The sequence below is a fragment of the Barbus barbus genome, assembly GCF_936440315.1.
Source record: "Barbus barbus genome assembly, chromosome: 3".
NCBI classification, from domain to species: Eukaryota; Metazoa; Chordata; class Actinopteri; order Cypriniformes; family Cyprinidae; genus Barbus; species Barbus barbus.
In genome coordinates, this window is record NC_136731.1 from 33,151,082 (window position 1) to 33,169,635 (window position 18,554).

The window sequence follows — 18,554 nt, forward strand, 5'->3', positions numbered from 1 at the left end:
CATGTTCTATGGCCTGAATCACCAAAAACTCCATCACAGTCAAATCAGCCAAAACGATCCATTAATTCTCTACCACAGGGCTTAATTCTAAGTTCAAATCAGTCCAGCATACGGTGCGTTTGTTTTCATATCCTCATAGCAGTTAAAGGGGATTGGGAGTTTAGTATATTCTACTTGCTAACTAACTGACGTCTTTTCTAGCATGCACTTGAACTACTTGCATGTTGACCTATGACCTTTATCATTCCAAGCTTTGATATGAAGTGGATTTTCAAGGCCTATTATGGTGTATCAAAGCTGATCTCAACGACTAGTACTCAATGAATAAGCCTGCTGGATCACAGTCTCGTTTTTTATACAACCAGCAATCAGGCGGGAACATGAGGAAAAGCCAACTACTGTCATTCAGCTACAGGGGTAGATTTCCTACAGGGTGCTCTTCGCTGTCTATGAACCAGTGAGGAGTTTTATCCTAGTAATATTCAGTGCTTCTTTTTTATTATTATTTATCTTCGCTAATAAGACATAATCTGCTGACGTCACAGCATATAATTGTTTTAGTTGCCTGTCTGAAATATTGCCTGAAGTATATGCGATGAAGTTATTTTAGTACTTAAAGCTCTAAATCCCTAAACAAATTCATCCCGTTCCTTTTGAGGCATGGCATATTAAAAAGAGTGCTGGGTACCCCCACTCTGTCCAGTCAATGGAGGAGGGGAGGTGTGAGTACTTAACATCGTTATTGTGATTATTAATACTATTGCGGTATGATGGTGCATGAGTGTCTTTTTTCCGCTTATTTCGACGTCGTTCCCTAAGATGTACTACAGAATGGAGGGGATGGGGGATCGGCAGCGGCGTAGGGGGCCAGGGGATTCGTAGGGCTCATAGGGTGGGTTGTTGATGGGGGTGATGGGGGTCAGGCGCAGAGGAGCCCCTGTCATCCCCGAGATGTTATTGAGGCTGCGGGACTTCTCGTAGCCAGCAGCTTCAAAACACAAAAATCCGGTGGATGGTCAGTGGATAGGTTACATACATTAGAGAAAGATGAATGAATGGAATTATTATGGAAGCATTTTACAAACAAAAACATTGGATTCATGACAAAAGTGGGGTTTTTTTTAAAGGGGGAAGGAAGGGAAGGGTAAAAAATGGAATTGAAGCAAAGAATGACAAAATGAAAAGGATGTAAATGACAGAAGCAGACAGACAGAAAGACAGACAGGGACAGACAGAGACAGAGACAAGGACAAAACAGGAAAATGAGAGTTATGAAATGTCATCAAGTTTTCTTTGTTGTTGTTATGGCACAGCAGTATTAAAAAAAACTCCCTTTAGTCGCAGCCACATACAGTTTTCAGGGAGAGATAAGAGCAGATGTGTAAAAGAGCAGGTGGATGAAGCACCTGATGGCTGACTCAGACCAATAGTGAGGTAAAGAGTTTAGCATCCAGGTGTTTGACCCAGTCTCAGACGAAACACTCTGCATTCTGATACTAGCACTGGAGTCCAACAGAGGAGTAGCAGAGGAGCTCCGTCTAGTCAAAGCAGCCTCACTCAGCACTGTGGGCCAGGTGAAGCTTGTGCATTTCAGACTAAATGTCTTTCCATTATTAGCAGCAAATTCGTCTTCCGTTTACACATAAGTGTGTTTCAGTAGATTAATAGGGACTTAAAACAGCTTCACGTGACCCCAAAGTGCCTGAAAGCTTTCCTTCCACATCCATTTCTGGCTTTGTTTTGTAAGGGTGGCCAAACTTTCTTAAAGGCTTCGGTTTGTCTTTTCTCATCCACCAAGTCCAGTGTTGTTTTATTTGGTTACAAACTCCCTTTACAGGTCTTAGTGATCTTCGTAGGATGTAATAATAATTTAAGTCAGATTAAAATTACTTCAGGGGGAGTTCACTAAAAATGATTTACGTTCATTTGTGTGTTTTCGTTCCTAATTCACTAAAGAGATAATGCCGAATATGCCCACAAAAATATGTGTTGAATGTAATTTCATGGCACAGTCTTGCAGGTCTGAGTAGTAGCTTGTGGATGATGCAGTATGCAAAACTACCATGATCTGTTATTATTTACTGTAACATGTTGTTCCACCACTGTGATCCAGCTACTTAAATCCTGAAAGTTTAGTAAGTGTCATTCCAAACCTGCGTGAATTAAATTTTTCTGTGGAACACAATATAATACATTTTGAAAAAAATGTCTGTTTTTGTCTATATGGTGAAAGTCACAGGAGACCAGTGTTTTTTGGACCCCATTGACTTTGACTGTATAGGCAAAAACATATTCAAAATATATTCTTTTATGCTCCACAGAAGAAATAAAGTCATTCAGGTCTGGAACGACAAGGGGAATAAATCATGAACAAATTTTCTAAAGTTTGGGGTGAAAAACAATTTTTTTTCAAATAGCTGTACTTAATAATATGAAAATTGGTTATAAAAACAGCTAAACACAGCTTACCTTTGTATAGTCTGTTTTTTGTTTTTAAGAAGGGGAACTGGACTGGATATTGCTGTTTTTTTGAAAAAGCCAACACGAATGGATATGGAAGGAAGAGCTGGCACATTACATAGTAGACAACCCCCTTCTGACACAGGAGAACTTCCCACACGGACACAAACACAGTGAGTTAGAAGTCTTAACAAAACAAAACAAGAGACAAAAGCTCACAAGGAAGGAACAACACGGGGTGTTAAGAAGGTCCTACTGTCGTATAGTCGGCAGTCCTATCTCCAGTCCCTTGCGTGATGCAGTTCTGTTAGGATGTGTGTGTGAGAGTGTATGTGTGTGTGTGTGTGTGAGTCTGACTCAGAGGGCTGCTGGGACACTCTGGGTGCTGCACAGCCACTTGTCATTCAAAATCTACACCAAAGCATCGCCTATAGGAGCTGCAAAGGAAGGCAGTGGTAGATAGATCTGGGTCATCATGTTCCTTACACCAGACCACTAGTGCAATCCAGAAAGTGACTGTTATTAACATATTTAACCAAATTATTTTGTTTGTAAATACACACACATAAGAGTGATCATTTACAGAGAGAAAATAAATAATGTGTGCGTGAACGTCATGTTCTGTACTTGCACCCATGATGCAAACACTGCACAGATAAGAACACACTTCCTTCCTATTGCTGGACTTGTCTTTATCTCCCTATTAGCATTTACTTTCTCTGAATGAGATTAATTAGGATCAATATGGCTAGGTAGTATGTGTCCAACAGAAATAAGTACACCTTTGGCAACTGCAATCTTTCTTCCTCTTTTTCTCTGAACAATTACAATGTAAATGTGACGATTAAAGAAGCATTAGTAGCCAATTCTTTGCACGAATAACTGCTTTATGACAATGCCTGCATGAAATTTATTGTGTTTAGGACACAACTACGCTTTTAGATTTCAGTTCAAAGATACGTACAACAACAGATATAGATACCTAGAATGCCAGTAAAACAAAACAAAATAGAGCAAAGCAAAACAAAACAACAAAAAAACAGGCAAAAAAGCAAAGCAAAAAAACAGACAAACTGAAACAGATAAGAGAGAGAGGGCAGGGGAAGAGAAAGAAACTTGTACAGCAACCGTTATCAAAACTATTTAAGATATATTTAAGAATTGAGCTTTCATGGTCATGGAAGAGCAAAAGTCTAATAATACCTACATTTTGCAATTTTTCATATTTACTAACAGTATAATGATTCCAGCATAATCATTGAACGGTCAATTAATCTCATTATCAACATCATAATAACACAACTCACACTCACCAGCCTCACGCATGCAACACTGAAGAGCTTTGGTGAGAGTTTATGTATGATGAATTACAGCAGTGTTGTGGACTGGTGTAATTCAAGTCTTTAGCTTGACAGACTCTGTGCTTCTGCAATTCTTTAGCATCTGTGATAGAGATGTGGCTACATTCTGTGTGACCGTCACTGTTTGTCAAGATTTGTGAAAATGGTCAAAGAGTCAAGAAGCAAGTTCTCTGAATGCATGAAATGCAGAGTCTTAACATCGTAGCTTCGCAGCTTAGCTTATGAGTCTAACAATCATGCTTACAAGCCCATAGAGATTATATCCGTATGGGCCAGCCCTTGACCTGACATGGATGAAAGTCCCACTCTGCTGTGTTTACGTACCTCATGTCAAACTTTAGTGACACTACGAGGACTGTATGAGTGGCCTGGGGGTGGGATGGAAGGTGAGTGTTAGTATGTGGCACAAATATTAACCACAGAATGGTTTAGAAATTGTGCAGCAATAAAATAAAGTATAATATATACTGTGCTGAACAATTGACTCAAATTTCAGTCTGTTTGCAGTAACCAGCATGTTAAAGAAAGTCCATCTTTTTCACTTACATCACAAAGGTCAAGTGTGGAAAATCTGAGTTTTCGAAGAAGGCGCCAATGGTTTTTACTAGTGGGAATATTTAATGTAATTACATTATGATGTGAATTATAGCATTACAGCATTATAGTCTATAATGCAGATAAGTTTCAATAGTGTGTCTGAGTTCATACACAGTATATTTGATCTGTGTGAATCGGTCCAGGTTAATATTTGCAATATCCACCAGTGGATATTTGTTCTTCCTTTAAACCCAAACATTGGTAGTCACATACATCACATCTGCATGTATGAATTAGACACAACACAACACGACACAACAGTACACAGAACAACACGAAACGACAGTACACAAACATTACACAACAAAGACACAAACTGCAAGAAAAGATGATCACAAGGAGAATAATTAAAGGAGGGCAGGAATGTGTGATGGATGTAATGACTGCAGTGAGAAGAGAGGGGATAGTTTACATTCAGAAATTAGCACCTGCATATACAGTACAAGGATGGACAGACATATAAACTTATGATATTTAACATGATGAAAGATAAACAATTCACCCCAATGTGCACATAAAGAAGTTCCCAGTAAGGGTGTTGTACATGTCACTGTTGATTGCACAACTTTAGGTGGATTTACATGAATAATAAATAATAAAATATTTCATAAAAAAGAAAAAAGTAGTTTATGCAGCTTGAAACAACAGAAAGAAATATTAGTGTGCAGATGTTGACATTTCATCTAAGACAGTAGAGGACAGAGTGAAACAACAAACGTTGAAATAATATTCACAGAACATTCAGATCATGTATGATAATAGTGTCATACATGCAGTTCACCGCCACTGATGGTGGAAAAGACATGCTCACTCATATACAACACATCCAGTTTGATTTGAAAGACAATAAAAACATTGTTTCTTAAATATATACTTCAACCATTCACTAACCTTGAATAAAAACCTTGCACTGAGCATATTACCAAAAATCTTATTAACTATATTTGAGTTTTTTTTTACTTTACTAGTATCTTTACTTGAGCCAGTCAGGTTCAGGCTTCTGTCATACTTAAGTTAAATGCAGTGGATCTGCAGATCTCTGCATTTATGTGCATTACTTGATGGATAATTTACCATCACTTGAATAATTAATTATTTTTAATACAATTAATAATAAATACTGCTGCGACAACGATTAAATCCAGCAGTCTGGTCCACCAAAAACTAAATAATGCAGAACTTCACTATATGATTAAGAAGAGGTATTAAAAAGATTGAGATCTATATGATAATATGAGATAATATAATCCTTATGAGAGATGTGTTGTAAAAAGAAAAACCCCTCATCATCAGGTGAGGTCATGACAGGCCCCTCCCCCGAGGGGCAGCGATCTGAACAGAATGAAAGCATTGACCCCTTTGGAAGCATTATCAGCCAGGCCAGCAACCTCTCAGCCATATCTCACCACTCAATTTTTAATGCACTGCAGTCAAATTCTCACACCGATGCAGCGTGGAACTCTGACAGTTGGCTGCAACGTTTGTGGGAACTGCTATTTTCTGAATGACTAGAAAATAGCATGAAAGAGCAATTGCAATCAGCAGTTGTGCTAATTTGGTTGTTGAGAACTATTCTGGACTGCCATTCTGTGGACAATATTAACTCATTTATAATATAGTACAACTCTATACTCTCTCTCTCTCTCTCTCTCTCTCTCTCTCTCTATATATATATATATATTCCTATCCTATATATATAGAGAGAGAGAATGCAGTTAAGGTCCAATGGCAACTTTAAAAATGATTTGAAAAGGATATAAGGCACTGTTTATATACAAAGTGATACATGATATGGTGAAATTGATAATGAATTGGTCTAGCTCATCTAGAGCCCTAGAGAGAGAACCCTTGGGTTCTCCGGTTACAGCAAAGATTCAGAAGTGAGGTTAAATGGGAGTACAGGGGAAAATCAATCAGTCTGCAGAGGAAGAGAAATGGGAGGGAGAGAAAGAGAGAGAGAGAAAGAGGGGTGTGACTGCAGCCCTGCAGTGCAGTACTGTTTCTACGCTTTAAGACAATGGCTAGAGAGGAAGATGACCACAATGCCCTCAGTCAGTGTGCTGTGGCCAGCATCCAGACTGCAGCTCTTACACATTTAGCCTCACCACTAGAGTCTGTCAATGGCAGGGCCCAAGGGTATGTGTCAAAGCTCTCAGTATACTCAAAATATAAAATACAAAAACATCAGCACATCAAAAGAGCACTTTAGACTGAATAAATGATTGATAAAAGGGGGCAAAAGAAGAAACAAAAAACAACAGGGGCACAACAGCAATAAAATAACCACAATAATCACCTAAGTGCATCTTGGGAGTAAGTGGGCGACTGAACATTAAGGTTGTAACGTCAAGCAATTTGCCAGGTTTTAGAAGACCAAATGTCATTTTTTTTAGCATGAACCATCTTTAACCCCTTCATTTTATATTTCATCATGTTCTGCTTAGTCCCAGAATGCTCTCTTTCACTGTTTCCTTGGCAACAGTGGGCAGGAAGGAGTGAGAGGGCAGAAGGTAGAAACGGAAAGAGGCAGAAGTTCGAGTGGGGAGAAGAAAGAAGAATACATGCTGTGGTGATCGAGGAGGAGAGCGAGGGAGTGGAATATAAAGGCACAGTTCACCCATAAATTGAAGTTCTGTCATCATTTACACACACTCCAATGACTTTTTTCTTTAAATCACCAAAATGTCCAAGCTGCTCTTTTCCATATAATGAAAGTGAATAACTACAGCTGATTTTCAGTGAATACTTACATTTCAGTCTGTTCCTGACTTAAAGCTGTCCTATACTAGTTATAACTGCGTTACAAATGACGCACTATACACTATGCACTTATATACTATGTACTTATGCACTAAGTGCTCAACTATGTATTGTATGAATTGTATAAGGTTATTATGGCATGATGAATAATCAGAGTCTGATAGTCCCTCCCCATTCGCTACGTAATTAAAGCTGCAACAGTTGAGTGCATGAAGTGTTCAACATTCCACACTTTGTTTTTTTTTCTCGGTGTGCACTTTTTCTTTTTGGAATTTTCAGTATGAACACTACTCACACTATATATGCTACAAAACGTTATATAATAGTGCATAAGTACGCGATTTAGGACGCACCTAATGCTTCAATTGTCTTGAAATATAGAGCATTAAGGTTGGAATACACTACATGACTTTGTCGTAGATCTTACAGTCTGGACGAGTCAATGCTAGTTGCCAAAAATCAGAATCAGGCTGCAGATTTTGGTGACAGATTTCACAGAAAATAATGTAGGATATGATGGGCACATTTATGTAGCTTCACGCTATTATTCTGTTCAGTCAGAGGATATTAAACATGCTTGATATTTAGAGCCAATTTTAGAACACATATTGTTTACACATACTGTACCGACAGACCCAGACCAACGCCGACAGACAACCGATTACAGTAGTCACTTCTCAGACATTAAAAGACCCAAAAAACAACGATTCAACATGTTCAATTGGTGTTAACAAGCACAGACCAATGGCAATAGACGCCGACAGGGTTAACTCACTGACCCGACAAAACCATACAAACATGTAGTGTAGTGTATTCCAGCCTTTAGTAATTTGGTTCACTTTTATATTTTAATGCTGCCTTTTTGTCCTTAAAAGGGTGGTTGACAGTTTTTTTTTCCTAGGCTTGATTGTGTTTATGGGGTGCAGTCTAATATGTGTTAATGCTTCGTTTAAAAAAAAAAACGCATTATTTATCATATAATTTACCTTTATTCCACACCGATCTGCCCCTTCTGTGATAAATGTGCTGATCATTTCCTGCTTTTACGAAGCCCCTCCCTCAGAAATACGTGATTGGCTCAGATTGGTTAGGTGCCCCAGTGTGTTGTGATTCGTTAAATCACCTCTAATGCGCATCTAAACATCGTGTCAGGACTGCTTCCCACATATCGACGAGGACACGAAAGATTCCGTAGACTTTTTGCCTTAAACGAATGGTTATTGTCATGGTGTAAAGAACAGAAACTGCTCTTTGTTAATAATTGGAATCTTTTCTGGGAGTGTCCTGGGCTTTTCCGTGCTGATGGCCTGCACCCCAGCAGAGTCGGAGCGGAACTCCTGTCGGACAACATCTCCAGGACGCTACGCTCCATCTGACTAGTAAGCCAATTCTCAAATAACTACTATGATGACTTTTGTTCTACCCACTTAAAAGATAGAAGTACTTGTGTTGTCCAATCTATACAGACTGTGTCTGTTCCCCGAATAGCGAGGTCAAAATATAAATTTAATGCAGGATCTAGAAAAAATCTGATCATGATTAAACCAGAAAAACGCAAAATAAATGAACAAAAACTATTTTTAAAGCTTGGGCTCCCAAACATTAGATCACTCGCACCCAAACCAGTTATTGTAAATGAAATGAGCACAGATAATAATTTTGATGTACTCTGCCTGACTGAAACCTGGCTGAAACCAAATGAATATTTTGGTCTAAATTAGTCTACTCCACCAAGCTACTGTTATAAACATGAGCCCCATCAGACTGGTCGTGGCGGCGGTGTTGCAACAATATATAGTGATATTCTCATTCTCTACTGTGTATAGACCGCCAGGGCCATATACAGATGTCCTAAAAGAATTTGCAGATTTCCTCTCAGATCTATTGGTTAATGTTGATAAAGTGCTAATTGTCTGAGATTTTAACATTCACGCTGATAATACAAATGATACGTTAGGACTTGCGTTTACTGACCTAAGAAACTCTTTTGGAGTCAAGCAAAATGTCACCGGGCCCACATTTATTCATACGCTAGATTTAATTATATCGCATGGAATTGATCTTACCGATATACAAACCCGATTCCAAAAAATTTGGGACACTGTACAAATTGTGAATAAAAACAGAATGCAATAATGTGGAAGTTTCAAATTTCAATATTTTATTCAGAATACAACATAGATGACACATCAAATGTTTTAAACTGAGAAAATGTATAATTTTAAGGGAAAAATAAGTTTATTTTAAATTTCATGGCATCAACACATGAACATCAACACAGTTGGGACAAGGCCATGTTTACCACTGTGTGGCATCCCCTCTTCTTTTTATAACAGTCCGCAAACATCTGGGGACTGAGGAGACAAGTTGCTCAAGTTTAGGAATAGGAATGTTGTCCCATTCTTGTATAATACAGGCTTCTAGTTGCTCAACTGTCTTAGGTCTTCTTTGTCGCATCTTCCTCTTTATGATGCGCCAAATGTTTTCTATGGGTGAAAGATCTGGACTGCAGGCTGGCCATTTCAGTACCCGGATCCTCCTTCTACGCAGCCATGATGTTGTAATTAATGCAGTATGTGGTCTGGCATTGTCATGTTGGAAAATGCAAGATCTTCCCTGAAAGAGACAACGTATGGATGGGAGCATATGTTGTTCTAGAACTTGGATATACCTTTCAGCATTGATGGTGCCTTTCCAGATGTGTAAGCTGCCCATGCCACACGCACTCATGCAACCCCATACCATCAGAGATGCAGGCTTCTGAACTGAGCGCTGATAACAACTTGGGTTGTCCTTGTCATCTTTAGTCCGGATGACATGGCGTCCCAATTTTCCAAAAAGAACTTCAAATTTTGATTCGTCTGACCACAGAACAGTTTTCCACTTTGCCACAGTCCATTTTAAATAAGCCTTGGCCCAGAGAAAACGCCTGCGCTTCTGGATCATGTTTAGATATGGCTTCTTTTTTGACCTATAGAGTTTTAGCCGGCAACGGCGAATGGCACGGGGGATTGTGTTCACCGACAATGTTTTCTGGAAGTATTCCTGAGCCCATGTTGTGATTTCCATTACAGTAGCATTCCTGTATGTGATGCAGTGCCGTCTAAGGCCCCGAAGATCACGGGCATCCAGTATGGTTTTCCAGCCTTGACCCTTACGCACAGAGATTGTTCCAGATTCTCTGATTCTTTGGATGATATTATGCACTGTAGATGATGATAACTTCAAACTCTTTGCAATTTTTCTCTGAGAAACTCCTTTCTGATATTGCTCCACTATTTTTCGGCGCAGCATTGGGGGAATTGGTGATCCTCTTGCCATCTTGACTTCTGAGAGACACTGCCACTCTGAGAGGCTCTTTTTATACCCAATCATGTTGCCAATTGACCTAATAAGTTGCAAATTGGTCCTCCAGCTGTTCCTTATATGTACATTTTACTTTTCCGGCCTCTTATTGATACCTGTCCCAACTTTTTTGGAATGTGTAGCTCTCATGAAATCCAAAATGAGCCAATATTTGGCATGACATTTCAAAATGTCTCACTTTCAACATTTGATATGTTATCTATATTCTATTGTGAATAAAATATAAGTTTATGAGATTTGTAAATTATTGCATTCCTTTTTTATTCGTAATTTGTACAGTGTCCCAACTTTTTTGGAATCGGGTTTGTAGATATCGTACCTCAAAGTGATGATGTTACTGATCATTTCCTTGTATCGTGCATGCTGCGTATTACTGATATTAATTATATGGCTCCGCGTTATCGTCTGGGCAGAACTATTGTTCCAGCCACCAAAGACAGATTCACAAATAACCTGCCTGATTTATCTCAACTGTTCTGTGTACCCATAAATACACATGAACTAGACGAAATGACTAGCAACATGGGCACTATCTTCTCTTATACATTAGAAGCTGTTGCCCCACTCAAATTGAAAAAGCTTAGAGAAAAACGTACTGCGCCATGGTACAACAGTTATACTGTCACGGTGCACACACGAGGAGGACACAGGAAAACGCAGATGAGGATGTAACTCAAATATATGTCTTTAATGAAGACATCAAGACATGGCAGGACAAGGCAAGGCAGACACAGACACAGACACAGACACAGACAGGAACACTGGGGAGTAACGAGTAGACCAGACGAAATCAAACCGAATAGACAGGACTATAAATACACAGGTAAATCATAGACAATTAGACAAACACGGCTGGACAAGAATTAACTAATGATTACATATAACAAGGACAGGAAGCAAACCAAATATGGACACAAGAGGCAGGAACACATGACACACACAACAGAGGACTGACATATACCCATTCACTCAAGAAAGAAACTCGTAATCTTGAGCGCAAATGGAGAAAAACTAACTTTTTTTTAAAGTTTTTAGAATTGCGTGGAAAAACAGTATGTCCAGCTATAGACAGGCTCTAAAAGCTGCCAGGGCAGAGCCTATCCGCAAACTCATAGATAATAACCAAAACAATCCAAGGTTCTTATTTAGCACAGTGGCTAGATTAACAAATAAACAGACGCCACCCGATCTAAATATTCCCTCACAGTTTAATAGTAATGACTTTATGAATTTCTTTACTGATAAAATAGATAACAATATCAAATGTAGATTCTACTGCATCTAGTATTTCAGCTTCATTCATCGCACCCAAAAACTGCAGTGCTTTACAACTATATGTAGGACAGGAAGAGCCAAATAAACTTATCAGTGCATCTAAACAAAATGTTTATTAGATCCTGTAGCCACTAAACTACTGAAAGAGTTGTTACCTGTAGCAGAAGAACCGCTTCTCAATATTATTAACTCATCGTTATCTTTAGGTCACGTCCCAAAACCATTCAAGCTGGCGGTTATTAAGCCTTTTATTTAGAAACCACAACTAGATTCTAATGAACTAGATTCTAATGAACTGGGGAAGTCGTGGCCTAATGGTTAGAGAGTCGGACTCGTAATCCAAAGGTTGCGGGTTCGAGTCTTGGGCCGGCAGGGATTGTAGGTGGGGGGAGTGAATGTCCAGCACTCTCTCCACCCTCAATACCACGACTGAGGTGCCCTTGAGCAAGGCACCGAACTCCCAACTGTTCCCCGGGCGCCGCAAAATTACAGACCCATTTCAAATCTTCCGTTTATGTCTAAAATTTTTGAAAAAATTGTGTCTGCTCAATTGTGCTCCTTCTTGCAAAAAAATTATCTCTATGAAGAATTTCAGTCAGGTTTCAGGCCTCACCATAGAACAGAATCTGCACTTGTTAAAATTACAAATGACTTGCTTCTTGCTTCAGACCAAGGCTGCATCTCATTGCTAATATTACTCATAGAGCATATTCATAGATCGATTACAAAACTATACTGGTATTCAACGGCAGGCTTTAAGATGGTTTAGATCCTACCTGTCCGATCGCTACCACTTTGTTCATTTAAATGGGGAGTCATCTCAATTATCACCTGTAAAGTATGGAGTACCACAAGGATCTATCCTAGGTCCTCTGCTATTTTCAATATACATGTTGCCCCTTGGTAATATTATTAGAAAATACGGGATTAGTTTTCATTGTTATTCTGATGATACTCAACTATATATCTCAACAAGACCAGATGAAACTTCTAAACTATCTAAGCTAATTGATTGTGTAAAAAATTTAAAAGATTGGATGACCAATAATTTCCTCCTATTAAATTCAGATAAGACAGAGATATTACTTATTCGACCAAAAAACAGTACACAGAATCTCTTGGATTACAATTTGCAACTAGACGGATGTACTGTTACGTCCTCTAAAGTCAAAAATCTGGGTGTTATATTAGACAGCAACTTGTCCTTTGAAAATCATATTTCCCATGTTACAAAAACAACATTATTTCATCTTAGAAACATTGCCAAGCTTCAAAACATGCTACCTGTTTCTGATGCAGAAAAGCTAGTTCATGCATTCATGACCTCTAGACTGGACTATTGTAATGCACTGCTAGGTGGTTGTCCTGCATCTCCAATAAACAAGCTACAGATGCAATAAATGCAGCGGCTAGAGTTCTTACCAGGTCAAGAAAATATGATCATATTACCACAATTTTACAGTCTCTTCACTGGCTACCTATTAAGTTCCGTATCATTTACAAAATATTATTACTTGCCTATAAGGCCCTAAATGGTTTAGCTCCTGCGTACATAAGTTGTCTTCTACCACGCTATAATCCAACCCGCATCCCGTGGTAACTAGGAATTACAGAAGCTTCAGTCTGGATCCAACCCTTAAATGATCTGAGATGACCGAACACCTGAGAAAAGATAATTAACCAAATTTTGCCATAAGTTAAATATATTAAGGTTCTGCAATATATAAATATATTGTGGAAACTTAATTTCCTGTAGAGCTGCTTTGCAACGATTTGTCTTGTAAAAAGCGCAACTTGAACTTAAACAGCCTGCCTCTCACCTCAGCAGCATGTGCTCCAGTTGTATAGTAAACAATGGCGTTGTCTATATTTCTTATCAATTTAAGCCCGATTGAGACCCAGAGAATATTAGTGAAGAGGATCAAGCAGAACCTGTGGAAGTATGGCTCTTAATGGTATGTTTGTTTGTTGTTGTCTCATACTTTTAGATACGCTGTTAATTGTAAATGTTACTGCTTCTGTTAGCTTTTAATATCCGGATTCACTGAGCTGATGATCTGAATGAGAGAGAGAGAGAGAGAGATGCAGAGCAGGAGGACTCTTCTCTAAAGCAGCGCAGTATGGCCTCGCACCCTTCGTTGCGTGTTCCCAGGGGCGGGGTTTATCTGGGTTCGTGGCCGTTTTTGTAGGCATTAAACTGCCAGAATTTAAAAAGATATCTTCGTTTGCATTAAATTTTCAGCGCTGCAACTTTGCAGATATTGTTTATGGTCAAACAGCAACATTACACACTAAGTAACATCAAAAAAGTGAAATCGCAATCAACCACCCCTTTAATCTTGACAGCAGCTTGGACATTCTGATAAACATCTTCTTTTGTGTTCCACTGTAGAAAGTCAGTTATACAAGTTTGGATTGAAATAACAGTGAGTAAATGAATTGTCATTTTGGGGTGAACTATTTTAAAACATCTATACCAGCAGACCACACTGAAAAGCAATAGCACAAATATAAACAGAAACAAAACCCTTAGATATGCGTCCATACAACACATAAAAATACACACACGTACAGGTGAATATTATGGAATCTATAAAGAAAAAATTAGAAAACATCCAAAATAAAAACTTTTGACCTTTCCTGACCCATGCTCTTTTGCATTTGTCAACATAATTGTGTAAAAGTATAACTGAAGAGGCACTGTGACCACAGTAAAACACTTTGTGGGCACAAAGGAAGCCAGAGAGAGTGAGAAAGAAAAAGGTAAAAGAGAGAAAGGAGAAAGCAAAAATAGTTCCACATTTACCCCTGATTTGGGTCTTACTGCATGAAAACTTTGCAGCGTTGATTTGTAACGATTGCATCACAGCCTTAAAAAGTCCAGTTACCATGGCAACAGCCCAGGTATGTCATTACAGCCCAACAAGAACTTACCTGTGTCTGTGGTTATCAGTATATGTGTTTGAAGAGCTTTTTAGTTTTTCATGTGTCTCTTTCAAGTCTATCAGACACATTTGTTTCTGCTCACCTAGTGTATCTGTGAAGCAGAATTGTGTCCCTGATCAGTAGACTACAGGACTGTAGCACACATCCTAACAGCATCAGAGCGCAGTGTTTCAGCACAGCCCTATCAAACATTTGTTATCTACTAATGGCTAGAATACTGGAGTTGACTCTTTCTGGTCCATACAATGAAGGGTTTTCATCTGCTGGCTGTGATGAAACACTGGTCAGTGGACCCCAGAGTGGAGGGCAGTTCCAGGAGAGAGAAGAAACCAGCTTTATTCAAAAAATAAACAGAAAATGCAAATAAACACAACCCTTCTCAGTGACCGTTCACCAAAACCCCTAAAGCATTAAAGGCATTACTCTTTTGTCCTCTTTCTGGCAGTAAAAATAGTGTGGGAGGGCAATTATACAGCCCTACAAAGGCAAAACAAAATAACTACACCAACAATGGAACTGGGGAAGACGGCTTCACTGATTTGATAATCTGAGTTTAAACATAGGTAAGCCAAACCTGTTCGTTACAGGAGAACTCAAAGTCTAAGAGATGCAAAATTTTGGTCATGATGCAATGTGTAGCTGCTGTGTTTTGCCTTTGAAAGGCAGTACAGTGAGCACTGAAACTCTTTACAAAGACCTGAGGGGCACTCTACTGAGGTGAAAGGTCACCGCTAGGGAGGAGAAGGAGGAGGAAGAAGTCACAGCAACACCGAATGGATTACAGTGCACACACACGACAACACACGAACAGGGGAAGACAGTGTAACAGTGTAGCAACAAGATTTGACATACAAACGCATGACACGACACAACCTGAGGAAGGAGATAACACAACAACAGCTCATCAGACAAGCGCACCTCAAAAACACACATCAGAAAATACAACATCCCCAAACACACACACACACACACACACACACACAAATTAAAATAAACACATTTTAATTTAATCAAATGTGTGGGTGTGTGGAACATCCCCCAAACACACAAACACAAATTAAGCAGGATTCACATAAATAACCTTCTGTAACACAAGAATTAGGACAATCAACACATTTTCATTTCATTATATGTGTGGGTGTGTGAATGTGAGTGTGTGTTGAACTATACTGGCCTGAGAGTTAAAAGTGCAGCGCTAACTTGTGTACAGTCCTTAATGTCTGGTGCTCAGTCAAGAGAAAAGAGAGTGAAATATGTATAAATAGGAGGGGGGGGAAAGAAAAGAAATTGAGGAAATAATCAGAGGCAAACACTATTAGAATGACAAAAGTTTACTTTTGAGGGTAAAATGAGAGGTAGAGAGTGAGAAAGATAGAGATGAGGGAGCCAGTGCTATAATGACATAACTCATACATTGTAACGCTTAGTCTTTGAGATATATGTAGATATATAGCGGAGGTTTCAAAGCTAGTCTAAGCAAACACTTACTCACATTTGAGCCAGAGAGAAAGATGAGATACTGATTCTAGTCTGCTGTGAATCAGGGACAGAAATTGAGGCTCAGGGCAAAAATTCCGCCAAAACTTACAGAAATGCCCCATTGAGAATTACTCCATTTTCTAAAATGTAATATGTTTCATAATATTGTACTCAGTGTTGGGAAGGTTACTTTGGAAATGTGATAGGTTACAGATGACAAGTTAAGCTATTTAAAATGTAATACGCAGTGTAACTATTTCAATTGCTTTATTAATCTAACTGATTACATTTGATTACTTTTTGATTCATTTGCCAAATTTCTAATGAATGTTTTCGACTGTTAATCATTTTCAAACATTTAAAGCAGACGGGGTTAACCTAAGAGTAGTACTCAACACTGATTAACGTCACTTTCAAAAGACTTTCCTTCATCACTTGAATTAAGATTATAATAATTTAATTTTAAAGCACAGCCACCACAACATCAGACTTTAGCACCTCTTTTTAGATCATTCTGAGGTTAAATGATATTTAAAATCATAGCAAGAAATAGTTTAATAGCTATGATACTGTTTTTGAAATCAAACCTTACCATAGCTATGACAGGAAACACTGGCATCTAACAATGCCAAAAAAAGTTAATCTTATAAAGCATATACATAAATGCAAATAGGAAATAAGAATCATTAAATAAGCATGTGTCCTGTTCTGTGTCCTAAACTCCTGAAACATTGGTGTCTCATATATTAGAGCAGTCGATGCAATTTGGGAAATTAATTAAATCTGTATGTGTGTGAAAATAATCAGATGTAACCCCCTCTGTAATCAGTAACATTTTCATAAGTAACTGTAATTTAAGTACACTTTTTTCCCCCTCAGTAACTGTAACTGATTGCAGTTACATTTATTTTGTCATTAAATTATGTAATTACAATGCACTCCCCAACACCCATCGTGTTGTGTGTACATCTTGGGTTTAGTATTAAAATGCATGTATCAATTATTTAAAGGGTATTCTAGAATTTATTGGGTTAAGATGTCTTATGGACCACTCATTCCTTAATTTATTTTAAAATTTCTATCATTTAGAATGATAGAACTTGATGCTGCATGTCTTATTAGGTTACAAATATTATTAAAGGCTAGAATAAATAAATTCAGGACAAATTGAAAAAAAGATTTTACTATGTGAATTTAGCCTATGCAGATATTAAATACTTAAGTTCTATCAGTGTGTAAATTGTCAAACAATTTGACTCAAAGGCATATTGCTCCTGTTTATAAGACATATTGAAAGTTTACTTAAGTCATGTATTTTCTTAGAGACATCAACCTCTATAAAAGCTCAGTTTAGTATTGTGTACTTTAGTCCTGAGTGTGGCTTAGTTATGTTTGCGTTTCATATCCATGGTTGCTCTAATGCATAAACGTGCTAAATATATTCTTTTGTACAACTGCTTTATATCCTGCATATATGTGCATATAAAATATTTCCCTGTGAAATAGCACTGTGCTGTATGGAATTAATTCAATATTGAGCTCTATTCATTAAACTAATTTCTATGCTGCATCACTGGTTGCTTTTTTGATCGTTACCTCTGATTCATTAAGGTTTGATCCAAGAAGAGGCAGAATTGGCATTGAGGTCCTGCTGTAGCAGTGGCCCTTCCGGCTTGAACCACTCCTCTGCTGGGGGGGAGACTGGGTTGGCGCCTGCAGCTTCTAGTGTTTTTGTGGGTGGGGGGTTGTAGGATTTGGTTGTGTAGAGGGGTGTATTTGGAATACGTGGAGGTTGGTGGAAAGGTGCAGGAGTAGGAAGGTATAGTATAGAAATAAAGGCAGTAGATGTCAATCATGCCATTGCAAAAAAACAACAGATTCAAGAGGATATGACACGAAGTGTAGAAGATAAGGAGAAAAAGGGCAAGATGAGGGGATGGATGGAGGGAAAGAGACATGGGCAGAGACAAGCCAGGGTAGGAGGCCAGGAAGAGAAAGAGAATGAAGTAAAAATCAATGAATGAGAGCAAGAAAGAGCAAAGGCAAGCCTGATAGACAGACAGATAGATAAGACAGATAAAGAAAGAGAGAGGGAGAGAGAGAGAGAGAGAGAGAGATAGAGAGAGAGCGACAACTAGACAGACAGACAGGTACCTGGTTTTGTGTTATTTGAGTCAAGAATTTCAATTCAATTCCTGAATCTGAATTTAGGTAGAAAACAGTAATCAGAATTGCAATTTGGATTTAAATGTAAGAGTTAAATAATCAATATATTTTAAAAGCCTTGACATTTCATAAAAAAATATGTAA

At 38.4% G+C, this 18,554-nt stretch overlaps 1 protein-coding gene across 1 annotated transcript in view; it reads right to left on the reverse strand.

Moving 5' to 3' along the window:
- Positions 1-792: 792 nt before the first annotated feature.
- Positions 793-18,554, reverse strand: part of LOC306851797 (voltage-gated potassium channel KCNC1-like) — a 60,188-nt gene continuing 42,426 nt past the window's right edge. Inside the window, exons 4-5 of the mRNA XM_079388242.1 lie at positions 15,618-15,638; positions 793-988 (exon numbers count right to left, since the gene is read on the reverse strand). Of these exons, the coding sequence (XP_079244368.1) occupies positions 825-988; positions 15,618-15,638 (185 nt within the window). The 3' untranslated portion in view covers positions 793-824. The remainder of the gene's footprint in view (positions 989-15,617; positions 15,639-18,554) is intronic.